The 24,471-nt window shown below is 41.0% G+C and overlaps 1 protein-coding gene across 2 annotated transcripts in view; it reads right to left on the reverse strand.

Moving 5' to 3' along the window:
• Positions 1-242: 242 nt before the first annotated feature.
• Positions 243-24,471, reverse strand: part of Ttk (TTK protein kinase) — a 33,866-nt gene continuing 9,637 nt past the window's right edge. Inside the window, exons 6-22 of one of the 2 annotated variants that reach the window (XM_048353647.1) lie at positions 24,139-24,253; positions 23,926-23,998; positions 23,739-23,833; positions 22,849-22,936; positions 21,511-21,631; positions 19,585-19,724; positions 16,584-16,717; positions 15,905-16,022; positions 12,833-12,922; positions 8,915-9,072; positions 8,643-8,794; positions 7,371-7,495; positions 5,354-5,431; positions 3,266-3,442; positions 2,821-2,905; positions 2,296-2,393; positions 243-517 (exon numbers count right to left, since the gene is read on the reverse strand). In XM_048353647.1, the coding sequence (XP_048209604.1) occupies positions 437-517; positions 2,296-2,393; positions 2,821-2,905; positions 3,266-3,442; positions 5,354-5,431; positions 7,371-7,495; positions 8,643-8,794; positions 8,915-9,072; positions 12,833-12,922; positions 15,905-16,022; positions 16,584-16,717; positions 19,585-19,724; positions 21,511-21,631; positions 22,849-22,936; positions 23,739-23,833; positions 23,926-23,998; positions 24,139-24,253 (1,928 nt within the window). In that variant the 3' untranslated portion in view covers positions 243-436. Of the gene's footprint in view, positions 518-2,295; positions 2,394-2,820; positions 2,906-3,265; positions 3,443-5,353; positions 5,432-7,370; positions 7,496-8,642; positions 8,795-8,914; positions 9,073-12,832; positions 12,923-15,904; positions 16,023-16,583; positions 16,721-19,584; positions 19,725-21,510; positions 21,632-22,848; positions 22,937-23,738; positions 23,834-23,925; positions 23,999-24,138; positions 24,254-24,471 lie in introns of both variants that reach the window. The other variant, XM_048353646.1, reaches the window with a different exon arrangement.

A 24,471-nucleotide genomic window follows, 5' to 3' on the forward strand; every position in this document is an offset into this window, starting at 1 on the left:
TGATTAAAAAGAAGTTTACTTATTAAGGTCTAGTCAAGTTTTCCCTTTGGGTAATTTTTATTAAGAACCGGGTTATCCTGTCAACAATAGATCTGCCACAAGAAAATAATTTTACCGCTTTGAAATTGTAGTGTCACTGTAGGCCACAAAGCTTTATTTACACAGTCCTTCAGAATGTATTGCAGTTGTCCACACGTAAGTGTGAAATGCTGGCAAATAGATTAGATTTACAGGACAGCAAAAAAGAGAGAAATAAACAAGTCTTTAATTTAATATATACAATGCCATCGGTAGTTGCTATTTTACAGTTTTCTCTTGAGGATCATCTACAGAGTACTTTGTACAGTTAACATTTTCCAGAGATTTCCAGAGCGCAGTGGGACTGCCCCACATATGTTATAGTGTTATTTGACAGTTTATGAGTAGCTGCTTATCATTATTTTTCCCACCGGTTTTCAAAAGTTTTGGATGAGGAAGAATCGTGACTTTCATCGCTATTATAGCGCTCATATAAAGTCTGAAATGAAAAACACAAATCAGTTTTATAACCTTTTTTTCAACGTTACCCTCATATCCTAAGGTAAACTAACATATTTTAAATCTAAAACTAATGGAGCTAGGGATTCTCAACTTAACTTGGTCTTAAGAGCTAGCTATCATAAATGGTGCTCAGTATTTCCAAAAGAGAATATAGCTACTAATGAACACACATGTAAATTGTCAAGGCCTTCTAAAGTCCCCTTACTTTTTCTTAAAGTTTAAGCTTTCTAATTCCTATGTGGAAAACATATTCATTAGGAAATTTCGTATACTTAAATTGAAGTAGGGTGCTAAGTTATGTGCACACGTGCACATACACACACATCCTCTTACACACTTACGTCAACTCCACATTACTAGATTACGTACAGTAATTCATACAATGTGAACACGACACAAATCATTTTTAAGGAAAACAGCAAGAAAACCTCTCCATGTGCGGCACACAGCTATTTGTGAACTGTGGCTGGCTGAATCCACGGCTACGAACCCACATTAAAATCTATGTAATTTCTAGAAACACTGAATGATGGATTTAGCCAACATCTCATTTACAAAGATGACTTATCTTACCATCTAGAAATATGTAACTTCAGTGATTAAAGTGTAATCACTTTAATATACCTTATTTATATTTATAAAAGTATTTTGAATAGGCTGGTATGAATTTACAACATGAAGATACAAAACACAGAGCAATTTACAAAACACACTTTGTCCAGTGTCAACTTCTAAAACAAATGATTTAGCCATTAGCACTTGAGAAACTTTACCTCATATTATATAAAATGCAAACCTATTAATGAATGTGTAATGAACTGATTTAGAAATGTACTCAAGCTCTTATAGCACCTTAGGGTGACTACTCTTAGCATTAAGAATGTTAGCTCAAGCCTCCATAGCTTCAGAATGTTACAAATTAAACATACCAGTTAATCAGCTGACTAATAAACTCTCACAATGTTATTTATACAAATGACTGGGGGGGATGTGGAAAGTAAAATACAAAATTAATGGTATAACAAGTTTTAAGGTGGGAGTTTTGGGTGTCTTTTTTTTTATTAGTGGTGGAATTTGAACTCAGGGCCTGGGAACTGTCCCTGAGCTCTTTAAAAACGCTCAAGCCTAGCGCTCTACCACTTTTGGATTTTTGCTGGATAATTGGGAATCAGTGTCTCATGGACTTTTCTGCCCAGGCTGGCTTCCAACCACAGTCCCTCAGACCTCAGCCTCCTGAGTAGCCAGGACTAGAGGTGTGAACCATTATCAACAGGTATTTTAACCATAAAAAGGTTGAGACTTGTGATCTGGAAAAAGTACCCATTGCTATGTAGAAGCCGCCATTACATCTGACAAATCCTGTCATATCCCTAAAGTTTACTGCATATTGGTATGAAGAATGGTGCTGAGACAGAATGCTTTAAAAGATCAAAAGACATTTGATAGCAACCTTTTCCTCCTTTATTTCTATTACCGTGAACTAGCTGTACAAAGGGGTTTCAATTCAACATGCCAGTTTGTGAGCTCGATGCTGACAGCATCCTCTGAACTGTCCTATCTGCACAATGAGAATACAAATTAAAAAGATCTACAGTTGTCAAAAAGGCATGTGTTAAATGTCTCAATATGGAAATGCATTTTACAACTGCTGTGATTGCTGGACCAATTTTCCTTTGGGTTACCTGTTTCTTCCAATGCTTAGTTCCTTAAAATTGATCAGGAGTTAAAAGTGGTTGTGAGAACACACACACTTACTTTAGCAGCTTTCAGAATGGAGTTTGGAGAATTGAGGCCAACAAGCTGACCCAGAACCTGTTTCATCTCATCAGTGCTCCCCTTCATTACTTGCTTACCTGGAGATAAATTTTAAGGTATGTAAGGTATGTAATCAACACACGGGCACAAGAAAAATAAAAACGCACTCAAAAATAACACATTCTGGAGGCAGACGGAGGATCACAAGTTTTTCTCTGCAAGCTCTTGATTAAAACAAACAAACAACAACAAAAAAACCCACTAACAAAATACACATTCTGTGGAACAGCACAATGACATGCACGGCCCTTACCTCAGGTAAGTACAATGGAGTGACAGGCAATGAAGAAAGACCATTTTGTTTACCACTTGGACAATAGCCATGGAAAGGAGGGAGGAAGACAGGGAGGAAGGGAGGGAGGGGGGGAGGCTGTGAAAGAGTAGCCGCCTTGGCTTCTGGTGTTGGTTCTAGCTAGCAGGCTGCTCGTCTCTGGGACAGGGAGAGCCCCGGGCAGGCAGCAGTACCTGCGTGGGCTTGGATCTGGACGTAGGGATGCGCCAGGAGCTCCGGAATCGATATCCTCTGCTTAGGGTCTCTTACCAAGCAACACTGTAAAATTAAGATTATTTGTAAAAAGGTTTTCTCATGTGGTACTGGAATTATTCTAGACTATAACGTATTACAGAAATTGCACGATAGGTATCCCACTCAAACAGTAATAAGGGCTTTTTAAAATTTCAAGTCACTTGTGCAAAACTGCCAAGTATTCATTACATTTGAAAAAGCAACTCGAAACTAATTATACTTTAAAACCCATTCCAGTCAGCAATTCTTTTCAGTGGACCAGCTGTATTTAATCCAGTTATCTCATTCCAATCATTTCCACTAATTCTTTAAAAAAAAAAAACAACAACTATGAAATGTGAACTGCTATCTTTTGTCTCTACCATCTCCATGTACGGTTGTTACCTTTAATACATCCTGAAGGTCTTTCTCTGGAATATCAGGAAATTCGATTTCATGATTAGGGTCGATTATGGCTTGTAATTTTGAAATCTGATTAATTATATGCTGAAATGGAGTTTTCCCATAAGTCATATAATACAAAATGCATCCCAAAGACCAAACATCACTTTTTGGGCTTATCTGAACAGGGAGAAAATAAGAAAGTTGCTTTAATATAAAATATAAAAGCACAATTCCCACACAGACATAGTTAAATCTCAATGGATGTGAAAGAAAGTACTAGATGATGCATGAGATAAAACATCTTTTTCTTATCTCATTACGGATGTGTTATACTTTAAACCTTTGAACAAACTTATTATTTCAAATGAAATAAAATGCTAAACTTTGTTCGTTTGTGATAATTCAAGACTGAAAAGCATAAGCACAATCGTTTTCTATTATATATATATATATATATATATATATATATTTTTTTTTTTTTTTTCCCTTCCCCCAGTCCTGGGCCTTGGACTCAGAGCCTGGCTTCTTTTCACTCAAGGCTAGCACTCTGCCACTTGAGCCACAGTGCCACTTCTGGCCATTTTCGACATATGTGGTGCCGGGGAATCGAACCTAGGGCTTCATGTATAGGAGGCGAGCACTCTTGCCACTAGGCCATATCCCCAGCCCCTCTATTATATTTTTGACAGTCTACTTGCTACGAAGGCCAGCGTCAGCCGCCGGATGCTAGGAGTACAAGCCAAGACCCCCGCTCGCCTCTGTAAGTTCTACTTCTCCTAAATTATTAGACTATACACATTTGTACACAAATGCACAGTATGCACAGATCTTTTTATACTTCTCAAATTGGACATAAGAACATGAACTGCAGAACTAGCTAGCACAGCTCTGTGCCCTCCTATCGCTAGCTGAGAACCACACGAGGCTGTTTATTCCTTTCTAAAACACAAGAGTATATTCTAGAAGAGCAACGGGGCTCCAGAGGACCAAGAGTCAATGCCAGCGGAGGCACAAACGTCTGCAGAACGGCATCTCCGAAAGTAATCGACAAAAATCCAGGCTGGAGGCACGGCACACGTGGTACAGCGCTGGCCGAGCACGCAAACAAGCACAAAGCATGGAGTTCAATCCCTGGTTGCACGGGGAAAAAAGTACATTGTCGCGGGACAGGGGAGTCTAGCTCTGTTTTAGTCCCTGAGTTCGATCCCCAGCACAGGAAAATAAATGAAGTGCATTTATCATGAGCACTAAATAACAATGCATACAGTTAATCCCAGGTAATAGTTTCTGGTAATAACAAGATAAATACAATTACTAGTTTTTTTCAGGGGTCAGTGCTGAGATGAAACCCTGGGCTCCAAGTACTCTAGGCAAGCACTCTATCACTGTGCTAGTAACAGTCAATACGTAGTACTCACGGCAGTAAAACCACATTAGGAATAAGCAAAGCAATATGGCCGCCCGTAGACCTCAGCAAGGCCCGACCCAGCAGGACCTAATACAAGTGGAAGGGGGACCCTGGGTAACAACAGACCGTGTAGCATCCACTTGCTTACACTGCTGCTGCCGCGTTGCACTTGAGAGTGGGGGTTATCTCTCCCAGACAAAATGGGCCCCCGATTGTGAAGGATGGCATGAGGGGGTGGGGGGGGAGTTGCCACGGAAACTCGCTCCAAACTCAGAGACGGAAATAAACCAGTGGGAGAGAAGCCAGTGGCAGGCCAGGGAAATGACATGTCCAGCCGTATTTGGAAACGTAGAATTCACCAGTGAACAGGTGGCTAAAAGTAAAATGCAAAATTCAAAGAGACAAAACAAAAAAATAAAAAAATACTTGAAGATTATTTGTATGTATCTAGGTCAAAGCTACTTGGTTAATATTTCCATTAATTTTAGAATTGAAAAAAGAGATAGGTGGTTCGTTTTTTCTTTTTGGGGGGTAGGGCACGAAGGATCATAGTACCGGAAGAACAATGTTAAAGAACACCTTCAAGTCGATGAAGACACGTGAGACTGAACCCCATGAGAACTTAGCGCCGATGGCGAGCGCGCTGACGCCAGGCAAGTTGGAGATAGCATTCAGAATACCTTTGACTTGGATTTCCCCTCTCTTGAGGAAGACATGTCCTTGATGGCTTCTGGAGGCATGTAGTTAATTGTGCCAACCTATTTACCAAGACACGGAAAACACAAAGAAATGAAAATACTTCAATCTGCCTCAGATTATTAAAACACAAATGAATGCTAGATCCTTGGAAACATGGATAATTACAGATTTCAGTGATATACTTGAAAACTTCAAGGAATTGCCAGCAATGAGAAGGCAAACTGACTCCTTTCAGAATGCTATGCCTTTTCTATAATTTTATTAGACAACTAGAAGTATCTATCTTAAAAACTACCCAGCGGGGGCTGGGAATGTGACTTAGTGGTAGAGTGCTCGCCTAGCACACACAAAGCTCTGGGTTCGATCCCTCAGCACCACATACACAGAAAAAGCCAGAAGTGGCGTTGTGGCTCAAGTGGTAGAGTGCTAAACCTTGAGCAAAAAGCAGCTCAGGGACAGTGCTCAGGCCCTGAGTTCAAGCCCCAGGACGGGCCAAAAAAAAAAAAACCCACCAAAAACAAATCTACCCAGCTAAAATTCTATTAGTGGCAAGCAACTCTGAGAGACTTTATTATCTGAATAGACTCGACATGTTTGACCCCATGAATAAACAAACCAATAACACATAAACACACAAACAAACGTTGAAAAAGACCCTGTGTGTCTCCCGCTCATCTCTGGTCCTGAGTAAACTGCAATGGGTTGGGCGTGGACAGCACACGGGAGCTTACAACAGAATGAGGCCCACACCATACTGTGCCCCTCTTAAAATAAATGGCTCGGCTTCGGACAAGAAACACCTGCGCTTTAGTCTTGCTGATGTACAACTCCAAGTTTAGCCATACTTTCTTTTTTTTGTTGTTTTTCGGTAGGGGGGGAGGCCCTGGGGTGCTGTGCCTAAGCTTTTTGGCTCAAAGCTCCACCACTGGAGCCCCTGTGGTTCTACCGCTGGAGTCGCAGCTCCACCTCTGGCCTTTCGGTGGTCAACTGAAGCTAAGATCTTCCCAGACTTTTCTGCCAGGGCTGCTTCCAACCAAGATTATCAAATCTCAACCTCCTGAGCAGCTAGGGTTATGGGTGCGAGCCACTGGCACCCAGCTGGATGGTACTCTGTATGTAAAACGTAATGATCATTCAATAGAACGGGCTGCCCACCTACTCCTCCCACTAAGGTCTGTATCTTCTCCCAGAATGGACACTGTATATTAGCTGCAAGAAAGAGTATTTTTTCAGGGCTGGGGATATGGCCTAGTGGCAAGAGAGCTTGCCTCGTATACATGAGGCCCTGGGTTCGATTCCCCAGCACCACATATACAGAAAACGGCCAGAAGTGGCACTGTGGCTCAAGTAGCAGAGTGCTAGCCTTGAGCAAAAGGAAGCCAGGGACAGTGCTCAGGCCCTGAGTCCAAGGCCCAGGACTGGAAAAAAAAAAAAAGTATTTTTTCAGTTAAACTGGTTATCATTTCCTTAGCTCTTATGAGGCAAGGTGATTAAGTTTGCTACTGCTGCTGAGTACGATATTTATTATGGCATTTCCGCTATGAAGACTCTTTTAAATACCTTTTACAATGCAAAGGGTAGGAAGAGCTTTGCTTCTCTTAAAGAATAGAAAATTTCACTTCAGGCACAATGACAAAACACCTAAGTTACAATCCCCTTTTGTTGTGACCAGGAAATGCAGCCAATTTTCAGGTCAATTTTAGATCATGACCCAAAAGATTTCCAAGGCAGGTCTTGACTGCTTCTCTACTTTAGCAATAGGCAAATCATACAAAATTGCTACATATATTCCTATCTGATCGTGCCATTCTTTTCTAAATCATACTGGCCATGATGTTCAATCTGTCCATGGTTATAGCATCTATTCTTAGTAAAAATATTGCACGTGCTTTGCAGAATAATACAGGTAAGAATATAATACTGACTAGCAAAATTATACTTCACAGTTGAGAGGAAACCAAACTCTCCTGCGCAATAACCAACCACCAAATGTCCTACCTGAGAATCCTTAACAATGCTTGTCGTGTCCGGTTGCATTTGGTTTGCAATCCCAAAATCTATTAGCTTTAGCATTCCATCAACGATCAGAAAGTTGGCAGGCTTCAGATCACTATGAACAATGCCTTTAAAATAAAAACCCACTATGTTAGATAATGTGAAACATTTAATACACAAGTTCACGATGGTTCTTTCAGCAAGTCAACCAATTAAATATCCATTTATTATGTATTCTTGTTTCTTAGTCCTTGTAGACTGCCAGACACAACTCTAACTTTGTTGCTAATAATGAACCATTTCATCCTCAAATAATACTAAGTACCATTATTATCCCCATTTAAGGTAATGAGAGTTTGAAATAAATGTTCAAGGTCACAAGGCCAAAGTGACAATGTCACAAGTTGAAGCCAGGCAGGTTGGTTTCAATCTCTCATTACACACTATGGTTCACTGCCCAGTAGACAACACTGGAAATTACATTGCTATCAGATGGTAATAAACTTTTAATTTACAGGAAAAGAGAATGAGCAGGAGACATGTAAATACCCAGGTTAAGTTTTTTGTGGGTTGGTGTTTTTTTTTTGGTATTATAGATAGGCTAAAGGCATAGAAAAGTTCTTTAAAAAAATAAGGAAAAAAATATAAGCCGGATGCCAGTACACCTGTAATCCTATCTACTCAGGAGGCTGAGATATGAGGATAGCAGTTCAAAGCCAGCACAGGCAGGAAAGCCCATGAGACTCTTATCTCCAAGTAACTACCAGAAAACAGGAAGTGGTGCTGTGGCTCAAGTGATAGAGTGCTAGCCTTGAGCTGAAGAGCTCAGGGACAGCTCCCAGGCCCAGAGTTCAAGCCCCATGACCAACAACAACAACAAAAGTAAGAAACAGAGGCTAACAGTAAAAAAAATAAAACCTGTCCTCACACAGAGCACACAACACAAAATTATTGAGAGAATGAGGGAAATAAATATCTCATATTTTTTACAAGTCCTAAACCCTAGAGTCTCAGGTCTACTCCAAATATTTTGAAGATAAAGATCACAGATTACACTGATACAGAAAGACACAATTTGCATTATATAGGAATTTGAGTTCCCATATTACATTCTTTGGGTTAAGAGATGGCTTTGTTCCTTATGTTTTCTTAAAACAAAACTTCCAAGAACGTATTTCATGTAGTTAACGGTACCAGTAACATTATAGGTACTCTTTCACTGAGATGACATTAAGACGTATGTAACTTCACATATAGGAACAGATGTTAAAATACCATGCTCATGGATTGTGTGCACTGCTTCCAACATATTTTTCCAGTAACTCTTGCGTTCCCACGGATTAATGGATTTTTTCTTTTTCAGCCAACTGTTCAGGTCAATATTTCCACATTCCATTACCATGTAAATGTACTGGTCAGTAATTTCACTGTAATGAAAACCAAACAAAAGCAAGAAAACAATAACTGTCAAGGCTTACTGAATACATATCTGAAAAAGTATAGAAAAAAAAGCTTCCTTAAAAAAAAAATTTTAAAAAAATGCTTACTAATCAAAAAGTCGGATGATCTTATCACTATGCTGTTGCAGTTTATTCAAATAAGCTATTTCATTCCGGTAACTATGAATAGTTTGGTTTTCTGCTTCTTCTAGGCTCACATATTTTATAGCATATATCTGTTTCTTCTCATTCAATACCTGAAATACCTATACAGGAAAAACCAAGAAAAAAATTGAGCATACATCATTTACATATTATCACAATGCTTCCAGATTAATTTCATTATCTAGCATTAAGAAACACTGAGACAACATTGAGTGGAGAAAGAAAAAATGATTGTGATATGAAAATAATAGCCCATTTCCCACCACATAGGACCATGGACATTCAATAATTCAAAAAGTTTCTGATATCATAACAGAAGCAAAGCAATTTAAATTTGACATGTCCATACAGTGTTGGCTAACCAGGTAAATTAATACAGAGGAAAATGTCAAGGACGACGAAGGCTGTGATAGGTAATTCACTTTGTATATGGTGTTGTTCCACTGTGTCTAGAGGTGCCAAGAAAGGAAACACATTCATGAGATGTAAGCCATCGTTATGTTCAGTTGTGCAAAGGAGAGTAGGTCTCATTTTCAAAGTGGGCAGAAATAAAGATCCCAAGCATATTGTTTGGCTCTCTAATACAGGCTCTCAGATTCTAAGTAATAGTGACACAATGGACAACATTCTATAAAGAAGAAAACATGGTAAAGTGCCTTTGCTTTTAGCAACTATGAAAGAGGGATGTTGCTTCAAGACTTCAATAATTCAAATGCAAAATGCCAATGTAGATAGGAAAAATTATATTCACTTAGCCCCTTTGTGTGTTAAAGTCTATAAAGCCATTTGGCCTTGTCTAGCTCCACAGCAGATACTCAGCAGGAAGAGAGAGTCTAGGTGTAACAAGTAGACATGAGGCCCGTGGGCTCAAGCCACACAAACCCGTAAGATCTGCCTCTAACTTGTCATCCTTCCTTGGTGCACTGGTTTTACTTAGACACACAGCAAGTTAGGAGACAAGACATGAAATATGAAAGTGCAAGAGGCAGCAGAAAATAACAACAAAGGAGATAATGCTAAAGCAGCAGCATAAAGCCAGAGAGTGTACAGTCTCACGAATCTGAATGAACACAGAGCACCCTGGCTATGGGTATGACACTACGGCCAGGGTCCTGAAACCAGTCATCTACCCAATGTGTATTCTCTGCTCGTTTAAGTATGAGGGACTATGACATACCTGTACCATAACGACAGGACTTAAAGCTTACAGAGAAGACTGCACGTTCTCTCTCACACACACACACTTATAAAAGAGGAAAGCGAAATGTTTGCATTTGAATTCCAGATCTGCCCCATCAGTGATCTAACTTGAGCCAGTTCCCCAATCCCTCAAAAGTAAAATTCTTGCTAAGCACTGGTGGCTCACATCCATCATTCCAGCTACTCATGAGGCTGAGATCTGAGGATCACAGTTCAAAGTCAACAGGGCAAGAAAGTCTGTGAGAATCTAATCTCCAGTTAACCACCAGAAAACCAGCAGTGGCACTGTGGCTCAAAGTGGTAGAGCACTAGCCTTGAGCAAGAGCTCAGGGACAGTGCCCAGGCCCTGAGTTCAAGCCCCATGACCAACCAACTGACCAAAAAAATACTCTTAGTACCTACTGCTCAGAGCAGGAAGGCTGAATGAGGGCTGGGGTGTGCACTGTATTCTGTAGCATGTCCAGAGTGTAGCATCAGCTATCTTATTAAAAACACAATCTGAATAGAAAATTTTAAATGTTGAAGTTGTCAAGTATGTCAGAGAAGAAATTGCATGAGCCTTTCTTCCATTTCACAGAGGCCCAGTGTCAGTGATTTGGGTTTCAGTGCTTTCTCTTGCCTTGTTTTTAAGGTGGCTCTCCCCAAGCTGTCAGCCTAGCCTTGAACCCCTAAGGCTCAAGTAGTCCTGCAACTCAGGCTACCAAGAACCTGGGATTATTTTGTTCAAGTAACTACAGTACATACTAGGGCTAACACCAACGAGAAAAATCAAGCACCAGTATCCTCATGGAGTTCACATTCAAGTGCAAAGGGACATACATAACAAACACATTACAGAGCACATTAAACAACAGGATACAGAAAAAAGCAGAAGGGAAATGAGAACATTACAACTGGAAGGTTGGGAGTTACAGTTTCAAAGCGTGCTCAAGCAAAGTCCTGACTAATACACTGGAGCAATGACAGGAGCATGCTGAAGGACAACGGGGCTTAAAACAGACGAGGGGCCAAGGATCGTGTCAATCAGACTTGTTAGAAGAAACCCCTGTAGCACATCAAGTGAACAGACGAGAAGAGCTTGAATCAAAGCTGGAATACTAGTGAAAAGCAAATTTGGGGGATACTGATGTAGGACAATAAGACTTTGCTGACTGGTTGGTTGCATGCATGAGAATAAGAGTAGTCGCTGGGTTTTGGGCCCCACAATTAGAAAACTGGAGTTGTCATTTCCTGAAGTGGGAAAAATTATGGAGGAAGACCTGTGTTTATGTACAGTGTTTCAAATGCCTGGCAACAAAGATGAAATGATAAACAACCAACCTACACCTGTAAGTTCAAATTCCAAAGGAGAACTCTGAACCAAAATGTATATACACAGAATGTATATACACAACATTTAAAACCAGAAGACAATAGTAAGTCTGGACAGAGAATGAAAGGCTGCAAAAATTGAGTGCTAGGATATTACACAACTAGAATCAGAAAGGGAAGACTGAAAACAAACTGTCAGCCTGGGAGAATCAAAACAGAAACAGTAGGAAAGAAAACATGTTTCAACAAAGATTAAAAAAAAAACAAAAACTAATAAAAGCCATAATTAAGCCAGGGGCTGGTGGCTCACACCTGTAATCCTAGCTACTCAGGAGGCTGAGATCAGAGGACCTCAGTTTGAAGTCAGCCCAGGTAGAAAAGTCCATGGGACTCATCTCCAGTTAACCACTAAAATTCCAGAAGCAGAGCTGTGGCAAGTGACAGAGTGCCACTGTTGTGCAGAAAAGCTCAGGGACAGCACCCAAGCCCTGGACCTGTTCAAGCCCCAGGACCAGCGCACACACGCGCGCGCACACACACACACACACACACACACACACACACGCATAATTACCTGTACCGAATACTAATTAACCCAAAATTCAAGACTAAGAACTAGATTTAGAAAAAAAACTATTGAAGTTGGTGATCTTGATTACAGATGTCTTGATGAATTAATAAAAGCAAAAGGTTGACTGCCTAGATTTAATACAATAGCTAAGTACGATATATGTGAATAGGTCTTAAGGTCCATTTTCTTTATAAAGAATCATCTCAATTTAGAACTCAGGGCCTGGGAAGGTAGCTTCAGCGGTAGAGTACTTGTTATACTCAGGCCCTGGGTTTGATCTCGAGCCCAGAAAACAAAAACCTCAGGTGAATTTAGGAATACAATCTAAATCTAGTACTAGAAACTCATTCATTACTAAAACACTTTCAAAATAAAACAAACTCAAAATCCAGTAGTGAAAATGTTTGCTGAATAAGCACTATGAGTCATAAAGAATTCACACCAGGTTCTGGCTCACTTGTACAAAGATTCTTTTGTGATGACAACACCCAGGAGTCACCTGCCACAAGCCCAAGTTAATGTTCCAGAGAAGAGATGGACACACAGACAGACACACGGACAGACACACGGACAGACGGACGGACACACACACAGATGTTGAAGGGAAAGGCATGAAGGTGCAAAGAGGATTTTGTCACACAGAGGGGAGAGCAGCAGGAGATGAAGCGGCTCTGGCGGCTCAAGGGCGGCACGAAGGCCTGCCAGAGGACCCATCACAGCTCAAAAAGACCAAGTTCGTAACCGTTTCATTAATTTCTTAAGTATTTAAAAATACTTACCTTACTAGAACCTCCACTGCCTATCTGCTTTAAAATGGAATACATTTTTCCTTTAACCGAAATGCATTCATTCGTTGAGGATCCTGAAAACTAAATAGTTAAAACACGTGAATAAAGATGCAGAGAACACGCGTAAGGAACTAGCCTGCACTGGGTAGAATGACATGGGCGCGCTTTGAAAAAGACTCCATCTTCTTAACTCCTTACTTCCAGCTCCCAGGCACTGGCACACGGTGAGCCTCCTTCCCTTCTCTATTTCTCCCCTACAGTTTATCCTGTCTTGCTAGATGAATCCCTCAAGTTATCCTGAATCTTAAGTCATGAGACACCTTCTATTTTCAAAAGGAAACTTGTGCTTTGAAAAAACAACCGGGCATCTGTCTATAATCCTGACACTAAGGAGGCTGAGGCAGAAGGACTGGGAGTTCGAGGCCAGTCTGGGCTACGCAGCCATCATGAGACTGTTCTCCATAAACAACCAAGAATATAAAAATAGTGTTAGAGATTAATGCACAAGCTTCTACGATCTTCTCCTTTAAATGGTTTTTACTTCTTACTGTACAAAATAAAGAAAACAGCACTTGACTATGAAACACACAACTCCTAAGCTCTCATTTTTCCCCTTTCTATCCTTTCTCCTTGTATCTCTTTACATACATCAACAGAAACACAATTTCACTTTTGTGTGTTTTCTTTTTCTCACTTGGCACTATACCACAAAGGAAGCAATCAATACGCAATGGTATCAAGAGCTCAAGAGTTATCAGATAAAGGCAAATTTCAGCATTGCACACCTCTTCCTTTGTGCCGAGTGATGTTTGCCTTCTAGTGTTGCAACTTCTCTGAACTCTAACATCACCCCCAGTAAACTTTCAATTGATCTACTATCATCAGTGCCCTTTATCCCTTCCTCGTTCTGCACATGTCTACGCGCACAGGTGCTGGGAGCAGACTGAGTGCTGAGAAGACTAATGCTGACAGCTGAAGCTAAGAGGAAGGGCATCGAGCAAGCAGTAGAGAGCTCGCCTAGCATGTCCGAGGCCCACGCTCAATCCCCACTACCAAAAGAAGAAACAGGGCTGGGGATATAGCCTAGTGGCAAGAGTGCCTGCCTCGGATACACGAGGCCCTAGGTTCGATTCCCCAGCACCACATATACAGAAAATGGCCAGAAGCGGCGCTGTGGCTCAAGTGGCAGAGTGCTAGCCTTGAGCGGGAAGAAGCCAGGGACAGTGCTCAGGCCCTGAGTCCAAGGCCCAGGACTGGCCAAAAAAAAAAAAAAAAAAAAAAAAAAAGAAGAAGAAACAAAAAAAGGAAGAGAGTTTTGAAACAGCCAGTTAGACTGGATCAAATCCTTTAAAAGTTTCAACTTCAGTGTCTTAGTGTAGGTCCCAAACGGTAGAATTTCTCTCCGACAATCCCTGATGGGTCATGAGATCCATTTCCTGGGTCTTCTCGCTATTCCCCCTTCAGAGAGCAGCTTGGTGTCTTTGCTCATGGGCTGACTGCTGGCAGTGTTTTTATTTTATTTTAGGTATTTATAGTGCCACTCCTGGGGCTTGACTTCAGGTCAGGGCCTGAGCTTGGTCCCTGAGCTATTTTGGCTCAAGGCTGGTGCTCTACCACTTGAACCAAAGCTCCACTTCTGGCTTCTTGGTGATTAATTAGGGGTAAGCGTCTCACAGACGTTCCTGTCCGGGCCGGCTTCCAATTGCGATCCTCAGATCTCAGCCTCCTCAGCCCTACAGGTGTGAGCCACTGGCGCAGGGCAGCGTTCTAAATAATTACAGTTTATTCTAATTCCACACCAGGGTAAGCCTTCAGCCAGGAACATCCCTGCCTCCTCAGTCTACCTCCTCATTACGACCAGTTCCAAACTGCTCATCACACCCTCTCCCTCCTCTGCTTCAGCCTCTCTTACAGCTAGCTTCCTATCCCTAGTACGATAGATAGGACCGGAGAGACCCCGCAGAACCTCAGTGCTCTGACCTTCCCTTCCGCGAGCTCCAGCTGTAAGCAGGCCTCTTTTCAGTTCCCTCCTGACATAGGCTTCTTCTAAGTATGCTTCTCCAGCTAGTCCTAATGTATAGGCAAATCTGATCATCTTTCTCCTTTTCTGTTACACCCCACTGTTTCAATCCTCAAAACACCATCACTTCTTTTCATAGTTAATATATAACCGTCTTCAGTACTAGGCAGTGCCATTAAGCACAACCACCACCGCCACCACCACCCAGCTTCAGAACGCTTCCTCGTCCACACGAAGCAACAACTCCCCGTCTTCCCTTCGGCTCGGGAACCGCTCTCCTACTTTCAGTCCATTTTCTCAATTGGTTTTTTATAGGTACTTGTTCTTTTTCTCCTGTTATTATCTCCTGAGTGCCGCGTCCTGCTTGATGAGCCACTCACTAATGTCACTTTACAGATGCTCTACAGGCAAGCAGCTTCGTTGCGCCATTTCATTAGGGTGATGAAATGGGTGCAAAGAGTTTGGGCATCTTATAGAAGTTGGGACATAGCATGTCTCCCGGTGGTGAGGCCAGGATTCAAGCCCAGGGGCTCTGTCTACAAGGCCACGTTTCCACCACGACCAGGCTGCCTCCCACAGGTGAACTGGACTTACTGTTGTCGTTAGTGTCCACTACCAGCTATCTTCATAGATTGTCTTTTTCTTGTTGTTAGTTTACAATGTTATGCTCTAGCAATACATTATATTGCCGATAGCCTCAAAGAGTTACTTTCCCAAATGAATCATTAATCAACAAATGACATGAAGACGATGAGGAATGGCTGGCTTGAGTACGTAGAAGAGAAACTTCAAGAACAAGGGAAAATGGATGCAGAGGCTCATAAAGCACTTGGTCCTGGTCACCGAGAGCAGCCTCAATACCTGTCTTCAATAATGAACTGAGTTCTCAAAATTCAGGACTCATCCTTGGGTGGGAAATCAGAAAGGTTTTTGCCTTCTAGGAAGGATGGACAAGACCTTACTGACAACTTGATCTTACAAATACAACACCTATGAAACTGGCTGTACCTTATTATAAACACTAGGAATAAAGCTCATCAAACCTGTAAGTGTTGCAGAGGAGTCGCAGGAACTTGCTGCTGGAAACAAGTGCGCTGGCCATAAGGGGTGGACGATGGACAGGCTTGTGGCAAGTCATTCTTTACAACCGGAGTTCTAAAACTAGAATGATTTCTTCATTTATAATTTGATTTTTTTTAAAAAAAAAATACAAGCTTCTTTTAGTCAGGACTGACCATTCAATTTCTCCACTATCCCTTATCCCTATGGCTTAAGGAGTCTTTAACTCCTTCAAACACCTTCAGAACTATGTGAACCAGACAACGAGTCTTCCCCGAAATCATCACTTGCCAATGAACACTTCCAATGCCAAGATACTAATAAGACGTTTCCACTTTGGATTCACTCTAGGAATGCGAACCTCCTTTAAGACCTTTCTCAAGATGAGGTCTCCAGAGAGCGCTGCGTGACCGCGGGGATAGCGTCCACTGCTCCACACGTTGTAAATAGGGATTGCAAACATCACCAAGACTACATCTGTTGCAATCTTTAAAAACATGGATTACTGTAATCACTTTCACATGTCACGCATGACAAAATCAAATGCTGAGAAAGTGACCACTTGGAAAGTGCTTAAAGCACGTACACATCTATTTGGTTCCACAGCCTGGCTTTTTCCTGTTTTACCACTCTGAGCTCCGAACGGGTGCAAAAAGTAATTACCAGCTCATATAGTCATCCAACTTATCTCTACTTGGTGTTTTACAGATAGACTTTGGATCAATCCATTTAGGGGCAGATATTGATGGTGACTGCTTTGAAATGGGCAGGCCAGGTTGTTCAATTGTGGCACGTTTCTGCTAAAAGAAAAAAAATTTTAAATCATAACCAAGTTTTCAGATTATTCACCTACACAGTAGCACACATAACCATTAAAAGAAAATAATAAAATATGAATAACAGAAGCATACCACAACAGGTGGGCCTACGTACTTTATTGACTTTCAATAACGCTTTTTAAATTTTTTTTTCACTCCAAATTCTTAAACCTAACAGACTGCTCAAAATGACTACAAGCATTAGGAAAGCCCAGAAAAACAAAATAAGACCTAAGGTCATCTCCTAATCAGAGGTATTCTAATGTGTATTAAACTTCTGTCACCTAAAACAAAAAGGCTTCACTCCGTGGGACAAAGGTCTATTAGCATTGGTGAGGGCCGGCCGGGGTTCAATCCCCAGCAAAACCCAAACTCCTTAGTAAAACTACTTTCCACTTCAAATGTGGCCAAATAATAATTATTCAACCAAAAAAAAAGGGACAGAAATGGTAGATGGCACTGTGTGCTCCTCTGGTAGGAGACGCACAGCCCGCCGCTTTCAGCTTGGTACACACCACGTCCTCCATCTTTCAGCTTGGTACACACTGCGTGATGATGAGGCTCGTGGTCTAGCCTGCAGGCTGCACCCGGCCCGCCACCTATTCTGCAAACAGTGTTTGGAACGGGGCTCTGCCCATTGGGTTGCATAGTCTGTAACTACTTCATGCTCTGATAACAGAGGTGAGAAGTTACATGAAACATGCAAAGCCCACTAACCCTCAGTTTACCAATCCCTGCTCTACAGCACCTGAAATACTTAAAGAGTATTTAAACGCCCTACTGCCTACAGATGTTCACTTTAATTTGGGAATCATTTTAGTTATTAGTCATTGCAGCTAAATTAAGTCACTGATTTCTGCTTTTTTGATATGCTCTCAAGGATCACAACAGATAAATCTATCCTGCTTTCTACAACGAAGCCCTCAGTTTTGAAGATAGCTGATAAACCTCTTTTCTTGGGTAAATTTTCCCTTTCAGATGTGTGTACATAGACGTACATCAGAATTTTGTGGTATGTGATTAAGAAACTTTAGAAAGTTAAAAGAAAATAGAAAATACAAGAATAAGATAGTTGGGGGGGGAGGGCTGGGAATGTGGCTTAGCGGTAGCGTGCTTGCCTAGCTTGCACAAAGCTCTGGGTTCGATTCCTCAGCACCACCTAAACAGAAAAAACCAGAAGTGGCGCTGTGGCTCAAGTGGCAGAGTGCTAGCCTTGAGCAAAAAGAAGCTAGGGACAGTGCTCAGGCCCTGAGTTCAAGCCCCAGGACTGGCCAAAAATAAAGAAAAAGAAAAAGAATGAGATAGTATTTAGCAGTCAGAAGTGAAAATATAGGAGTGGGTAGATGATGGGAAATTAAGGGAATGGTCGTTAGAAGGAAGAAGTTAGGGGCCAAAACCATGGCAGCTATTGGGCTTTGAGTGACCCACAGCCTAGTTTGAAGGAATGATGAGGAGTCACTAGGATTTTCAGAGGCTGCAGCACTGAGTAAGGAACCGGATGAAGTGATCTGGAAGCTAGAAGCCTCCAAGAGTGGGCTGTTGGTAAGAAAGGGAGAATGAACTAGGGTGGAGTATATATAGGAACTCAAAGCTAGAAGGAAAGCGAGGAACAAGACAAAAATAACTTCCCCTTGAGACAACACTACTGGACAAGCAATGGATTCAAGAAACTGGTTATTATTTTTTATATTCTATATGTTCTACTAGAGTTCTCCTAGTCACCACCATCTAACTTGAGAATACTTTCATTACCTAAAAAGCAGCCACTTGCCCATTCCTCCCTGTCTCCATTCCCTGGCAACTACCTGTGTACTTTCTGTGGCTATACATTTGCATATTTTGAATATTTATGCAAATAAGTTCTTAATATAATACATGGCCTTTGGTGATAGGCTTCTTTCACTTGGTATTTTGGAGCCTGTGCCAGTTACTTCATTATTAGTGAATAATGTTCTATTCTATGGACTCACCGTATTATACAGTCATCAGCAGATATTTTGTCATTTCTACTTTCGGGCAATTATGAAACTTCTATAAGCATTTATGAACAAAAAGTGTGGGTAAATGTTTTCAACTCTCAGGGGCTGGGAATAGGGCCCAGTAGTAAGAGTGCTCGCCTCGTGTACATGAAGCTCTAGGTTCCATTCCTCAACACCACATAAGTGGTAGAGTGCTAGCCTTGAGCAAAAAGAAGCCAGGCGCAGTGCTCAGGCCCTGAGTTCAAGGCCCATAACTGGCCAAAAAAAAAAAAAAAAAAAAAAAGTTTTCAACTCTCTTGACTATAAACCTAGGAGTGGAGTTAATCAGATCATGTGAAAACTTTATGTGTGCCCTTCTGAGTAACTTCCACATTGTTTTCCAAACTGAATGTATCACTTTCCACTCCAACTAAACTCTCCAGATTCACACCAACACGTATTTGTCTCTGATTCCCACCACCCTCGTTGGTATGAGGTAGTATCTAACGTGGTTTCAGTTTGCACACCTCTAATCACCTACTGTTTTCTTTTGGACACGAGATCCTTTCTGTAAAGAACCATATTTATACAAATGGGCTAGTGACTGGTTTTGGGCCACAGGCTTTAGTTTGCCAACCCCTGAGCCAAACCCATCAACAATCTAGAAACACTACCAGAAATAAATCCAGCTTGACTTACGTTTTCCCTGTAGCTGTTGCTTATCATTGTATTCCAGATGATTTTTTAAAAGGCATCTTATATAAGGAAAGTATCCCACTATATATGGCACATTAAGATTCACAAATGCAAGCATTTAACCAGGTCATCAAAATTCAGACACGCATATGAACAACAGCAAATGTGTACATTAAGGGAAAAGCAAGTTACCGCTGTATCAAGCTTCGGGGCTACTTCAGGAATATGCCGCTGATTTGAAAATACAGGGTTCTGGTTCTCTGACTTTTTCATCGACTGCCAGTGTTTCTTTGCACTTTCTAGAATCTTTGGATCTTGATACTCTTTACCTTCTGAAATTAAAAAGCAAGAATAAGATAGGTGCCAGGGGCCCATGCCTATAGTCAGATACACAGGGGGCTGAGATCTGAGGATCAGCCAGGCAGGAAAGTCCACGAGACTTTCATCTCCAGTTAACCACCTAAAAGCCCAAGGTGGAGCTGTGGCTCAAGCGACAGAGCCCTAGCCTTGAGCAAAAAAAAAAAAAAAAAAAAAAAAAAAAGTTCAGGGATAGCACCTAGGCTCTGAGTTCAAGTACCACCAAGATTGGCACAAAAAAAAAAAAAAGCAAGAATATGTGATAAAAACAAAAATAAGGCCAGGTTTGGTTAGCACCAGCTACACGTCACAAACTCTTATTAGATTTTTGCTGTTAAAAAGAATTTTATGTGGCTGGGAATGTGGCTTATCGGTAGAGTGCTTGCCTAGCATGCCTGAAGCCCTGGGTTCGATTCCTCAGCACCACATAAACAGAAAAAGCTGGAAGTGGCGCTGTGGTTCAAGAGGTAGAGTGCTAGTCTTGTGAGCAAAAAGAAGCCAGAGACAGTGCTCAAGCCCTGAGCACTAATCTTATTCCTTTCATGGTAACAGATAAATTCTACAAAAAATATTAACAACTGGTACACTAAAGATGATAAAATTATATCCAAACTGGGTATTCCTAAATTCAAAGTTTACTTATTAAAAATCGATGTAATTTGTCATAACAAAAATAGGGAAAGAAGAGGTATGACTAACCCAACAGATGCAGAAAAAACAGTCACAAAAATATTAGTAGTCTAAATATAAGACAAAAGTCATTAAAATTTACAGCAATCATTAAGATATAGAAAATATCCTTAAAATAAAAACATGACAATGTTGCCTATCATATTTTCTTTATTTTTGGTCAGTTATAGGGATTGAACTTGGGGCCTGAGTGCTGTCCTTGAGCTCTTTTTGCTCAAGGCTAGCACTCTACCACTTTGAGCCACAGTGCCACTTCCAGTTTTCTGGTAGTTAACTGGAGATAAGAGTCCCATGGACTTCGCTCCCTGGGCTGGATTTGAACTGTGACCCTTCGGTCTTAGCCTCCTGAGTAGCAAGGATTACAGGCGTGAGCCATTACTCCTGGCTCTATCATCTTTTCTATAAATCACTTTACGGAGGGTCTTAGCAACTACGACAAAACCATGTACATGTACGTACATGGAATTATCTAACTTATAATAATTCAAAGAGGGAAAAGAGTCTCTTCAATAAATGCTATTGGGTCAAATGGATATCCACGGGGTAGGGGGGGAGGGAGAGTATTAGAACCCGATCTTACACATGTGTAAGTTATTAAGTTCAAGTGAACTATAAGTCTAAATGTGGAAGTTACATTGACAAATCTAAAAAAATGTGAAAATATCTTTATGACCTCAAAGTAGAGAAAAAAATGTTTAAAAACACAAAAAGTACCACAAGGCAAAGATTGCTAAATTAAAAGATATTAAAATTGGGAACTTGTTTTTATTGCCGAGAGTATGGCTCAAGTAATAGAGGAAAGCATCTGCCTAGCAAGCATATATATGATGTCTCTAGAATTTTGTTGAGATGACTTCAGAAACAGTAAAGCTGTTGCCACTAATGAAGCAGAACAAATTACTATTACTGAGTGTGTGTGTGTGTGTATATATATATATATATACATATATATGTGTATATATTAGTTATATATACTCTGATATCACAGCTCCTAGGTGATCTTTTATTCCTCAAATTCTAACACGGTCTTCTTAACTAGAGAAATGAATCTACTGATTCTAGCACTTTTACCTTCTAATTTAGCTAGAAGAGTTGACTCGGTTTTAGTCTTTATGGTTATTGAATCAGTAAGAAATTCAGCATTCTTTTCATTTGATACCACAGGTTCCTTGGGATGGATATTTTGAACAGACTGTATAAAAAATACGAAAAAGGATTTCAAGTTAAGTACCACGAACAGTGAGAAGCAAAATTGTCTATTATATTTACAAGTAGACTCACAAGCTGCCAGCAAATGAGAACTACCTGAATTACCAAATAGAACACTAGCAAGATTGCAAAGATGAAACTGGAACATTGGCTTTGCAATAGACATATTACCCAATTGCTAAATACTGTTTGCTAATTATTTCACTTAAAAGAGAAAATATTAGACAGGTAAGAGTCTCACAGAAAGTAAGACTCAGGACAATAACACATCTAAGTATTTTTGTTTATGTGAAAGTACTTTTGCTTTGTCCTTTCCCAGCCACCCACCCACCCACCCACCCAACCGGGTGAGGACTCGGTTACCCGACACTTTTTCACTCACTGGCAGGAGCTCTGTCCCATGCAAGCCAGGCCTCTCACCCCTGCCTTTGTTTACTTGTCATGCTGGAAACTGAGCCTAGGGCCTTCACAGGGTAGCAAGCACTCTACCACTGAGGTCTATTTCCCAACCCAGACAGTTGTTTTATTACTAAAAATAACAGCATTAGTAAAAATTAACATTAGCATAACTCTACGACAGCAGCTATTCAAAGAGTAAACTTGTTACACAATTAAGCATCTCCTCTATGAGAGCCAGAAGTACAAAAAAAAAAAAAATTTAATACATGGGTCACAAAAGCAAAAGGTATTCAAAGATTATAAAACTGAAAAGACTCATATCACTATGTCAGAGGTATAAGCCAAGTATACTAAGACTCCTAGAACCCCAACAAGAAAATAACAAGAAGCAGACAGTGCACGTGAAATTGAAATAATTTTCCATCTGTGAGCCAGGAAGTGAGGCTGGATGACTTAGGCCCCAACACACCCCAACGACCAGAAAATAATAACCCTTGGTAGCAATCGCTCCTCCAGGAGCTCCCAGACTCAAGCCAACTACCCCAGAGAAACACCAAGGCCAAATGCACGCTCGCTCCCTCACGCCCCAGAGGCGAGCGCTGACACTGGCTCTGCGTCACTCACGGCTGAGGAACGGTGGAGGACCTGCGCCCCAAGCCCCACGAGTGCCCTGCACCCCAGTGTCGCCAGCACTGTTGGAAACGCTTAAAACCTCGCCATCCCTGTCCCCAAAGAAAACTGCACCAACGCTTGATCGGGAGGGAGCCCTTGCTTCCTACCAAAACGAAAGAATTCAAATACCTTCAAAACTCTCAATTCATAGGAATCATTTCCATTGGGTTTAGATCCAGACACAATCAAGTCTCGGCTTTCTGATCCGGAACTCTGTCTAATACACAGGAAATACATCATTTCAACATTTAATTTGAAGTCAATATTTTCAATGTGCTATTTTTTTCATCTTAAACCTGTTTGTTTTTTTAAACGGCATATAAACCAGGAGTTGGAACTCCAGGGATGGTTGCTGTCTTTTATGCTTCATGCTGATTTCATTTGGGTTTTTTTTGTTGTTGTTGTTGTTTTTTTCCCCCCCAGTTGTGGGGCTTGAACTCAGGGTCTGGGCACTGCCCATGTGCTCCAAGTCTAGCACTCTACCACTTAGGCCACAGTGCCACTTCCAATTTTTGAGTGGCTAAACTGGAGATGAGAGTCTCATGGGGACTCTTCTTCCCAGGCTGGCTTTGAACCACGATCCTCAGATCTCAGCCTCCTGAATAGCTTGATTACAAGCATGAGCCACCCAGCTTGATTTAGTACTTTTTTAAAACACATTTCCTAATTTTAAATAGCTCCTTTAATAAATATTTCCAAAGAGGGAAAAAACAACGAAAACATTTTCTCCACTCAGATTTTACTCCTGGCAGCACTTAGGAACTCAGAAACAGTGCTGGGCATTGTGGCATATACCCATAATCCCAGCATTTAGGAAGTCCAGGGAAGGGAAGGGGGGAGCGAGTTTCAGGGCACCTGCATTACATAGCAAGACCTGTCTCAAAAAGAACAACAAGGGAAAAAAAAAGCAAACAAAAAGAAACTCAGTAACTTTTAATACTGAAGAAAAATGTAATCACAATTCCTATGACTCAGCTAAAGAAATGAAATCTTTAAACAAAGTTACAAGTCCAACATACCTTTTTGTAAAAGTTGGCACAACTGCAATGTCCGTCTCCCCTCCATAATCAGAGCTATTCAGAAGGTTAACGGGAACTCTTCCAAATGGGCAAGACTGAAATGGTTTGAGAGATTAAGTAACCAGTAACCTGGAGACAGGGACTTAGCAACTATCACCTTCATCAAAGCAGACTCAAAGGAACTTACCAGTTTAGTTTTGTTAGTTTGTTTCAGAGGATTTCGATGACCTATTTCTGCATCTTGTGAGGGTATGTTCTCTCTAGACAGAAAAAAATTACCTCTACTTTTTCAAAGAATCTTGGCATGCATTCCTTTACCGCTACACATCACTATGGCACTTACAAGCAACTGGCTCTGTAGATAACTGACATAAATGACAAGCCGACGTGGTTTTCTTACCCATACAAAAACCTGGCTTTAGTGGTTGACCCTCTGGAGTCTCCGCCAGGGTCCCTATTCGGCACATGCCCGAGAGAACCGGAGAAGGATTCTTGGGCCGGTAACATGGTAGACTCTGTGAAAATGTCAAAGCTATGATTAAGTTTGTAAGGACATTTTTTTTTAAGTACACAAGAAATAACCTTGTTTAAAAATCAATTTACAAGACATAACTGGCCTCATGAGATACACAGACAAGAAGATGTTACCAAGATGATACTGCCCAATGACCTCTTCAAATCCTCAATAAGCACATAATGGTCTCCCCCGGAATAAAAGCAGGCCCTCCATCTA

The sequence above is a fragment of the Perognathus longimembris genome, chromosome 9 (assembly GCF_023159225.1).
Source record: "Perognathus longimembris pacificus isolate PPM17 chromosome 9, ASM2315922v1, whole genome shotgun sequence".
Classification (NCBI taxonomy): domain Eukaryota; kingdom Metazoa; phylum Chordata; class Mammalia; order Rodentia; family Heteromyidae; genus Perognathus; species Perognathus longimembris.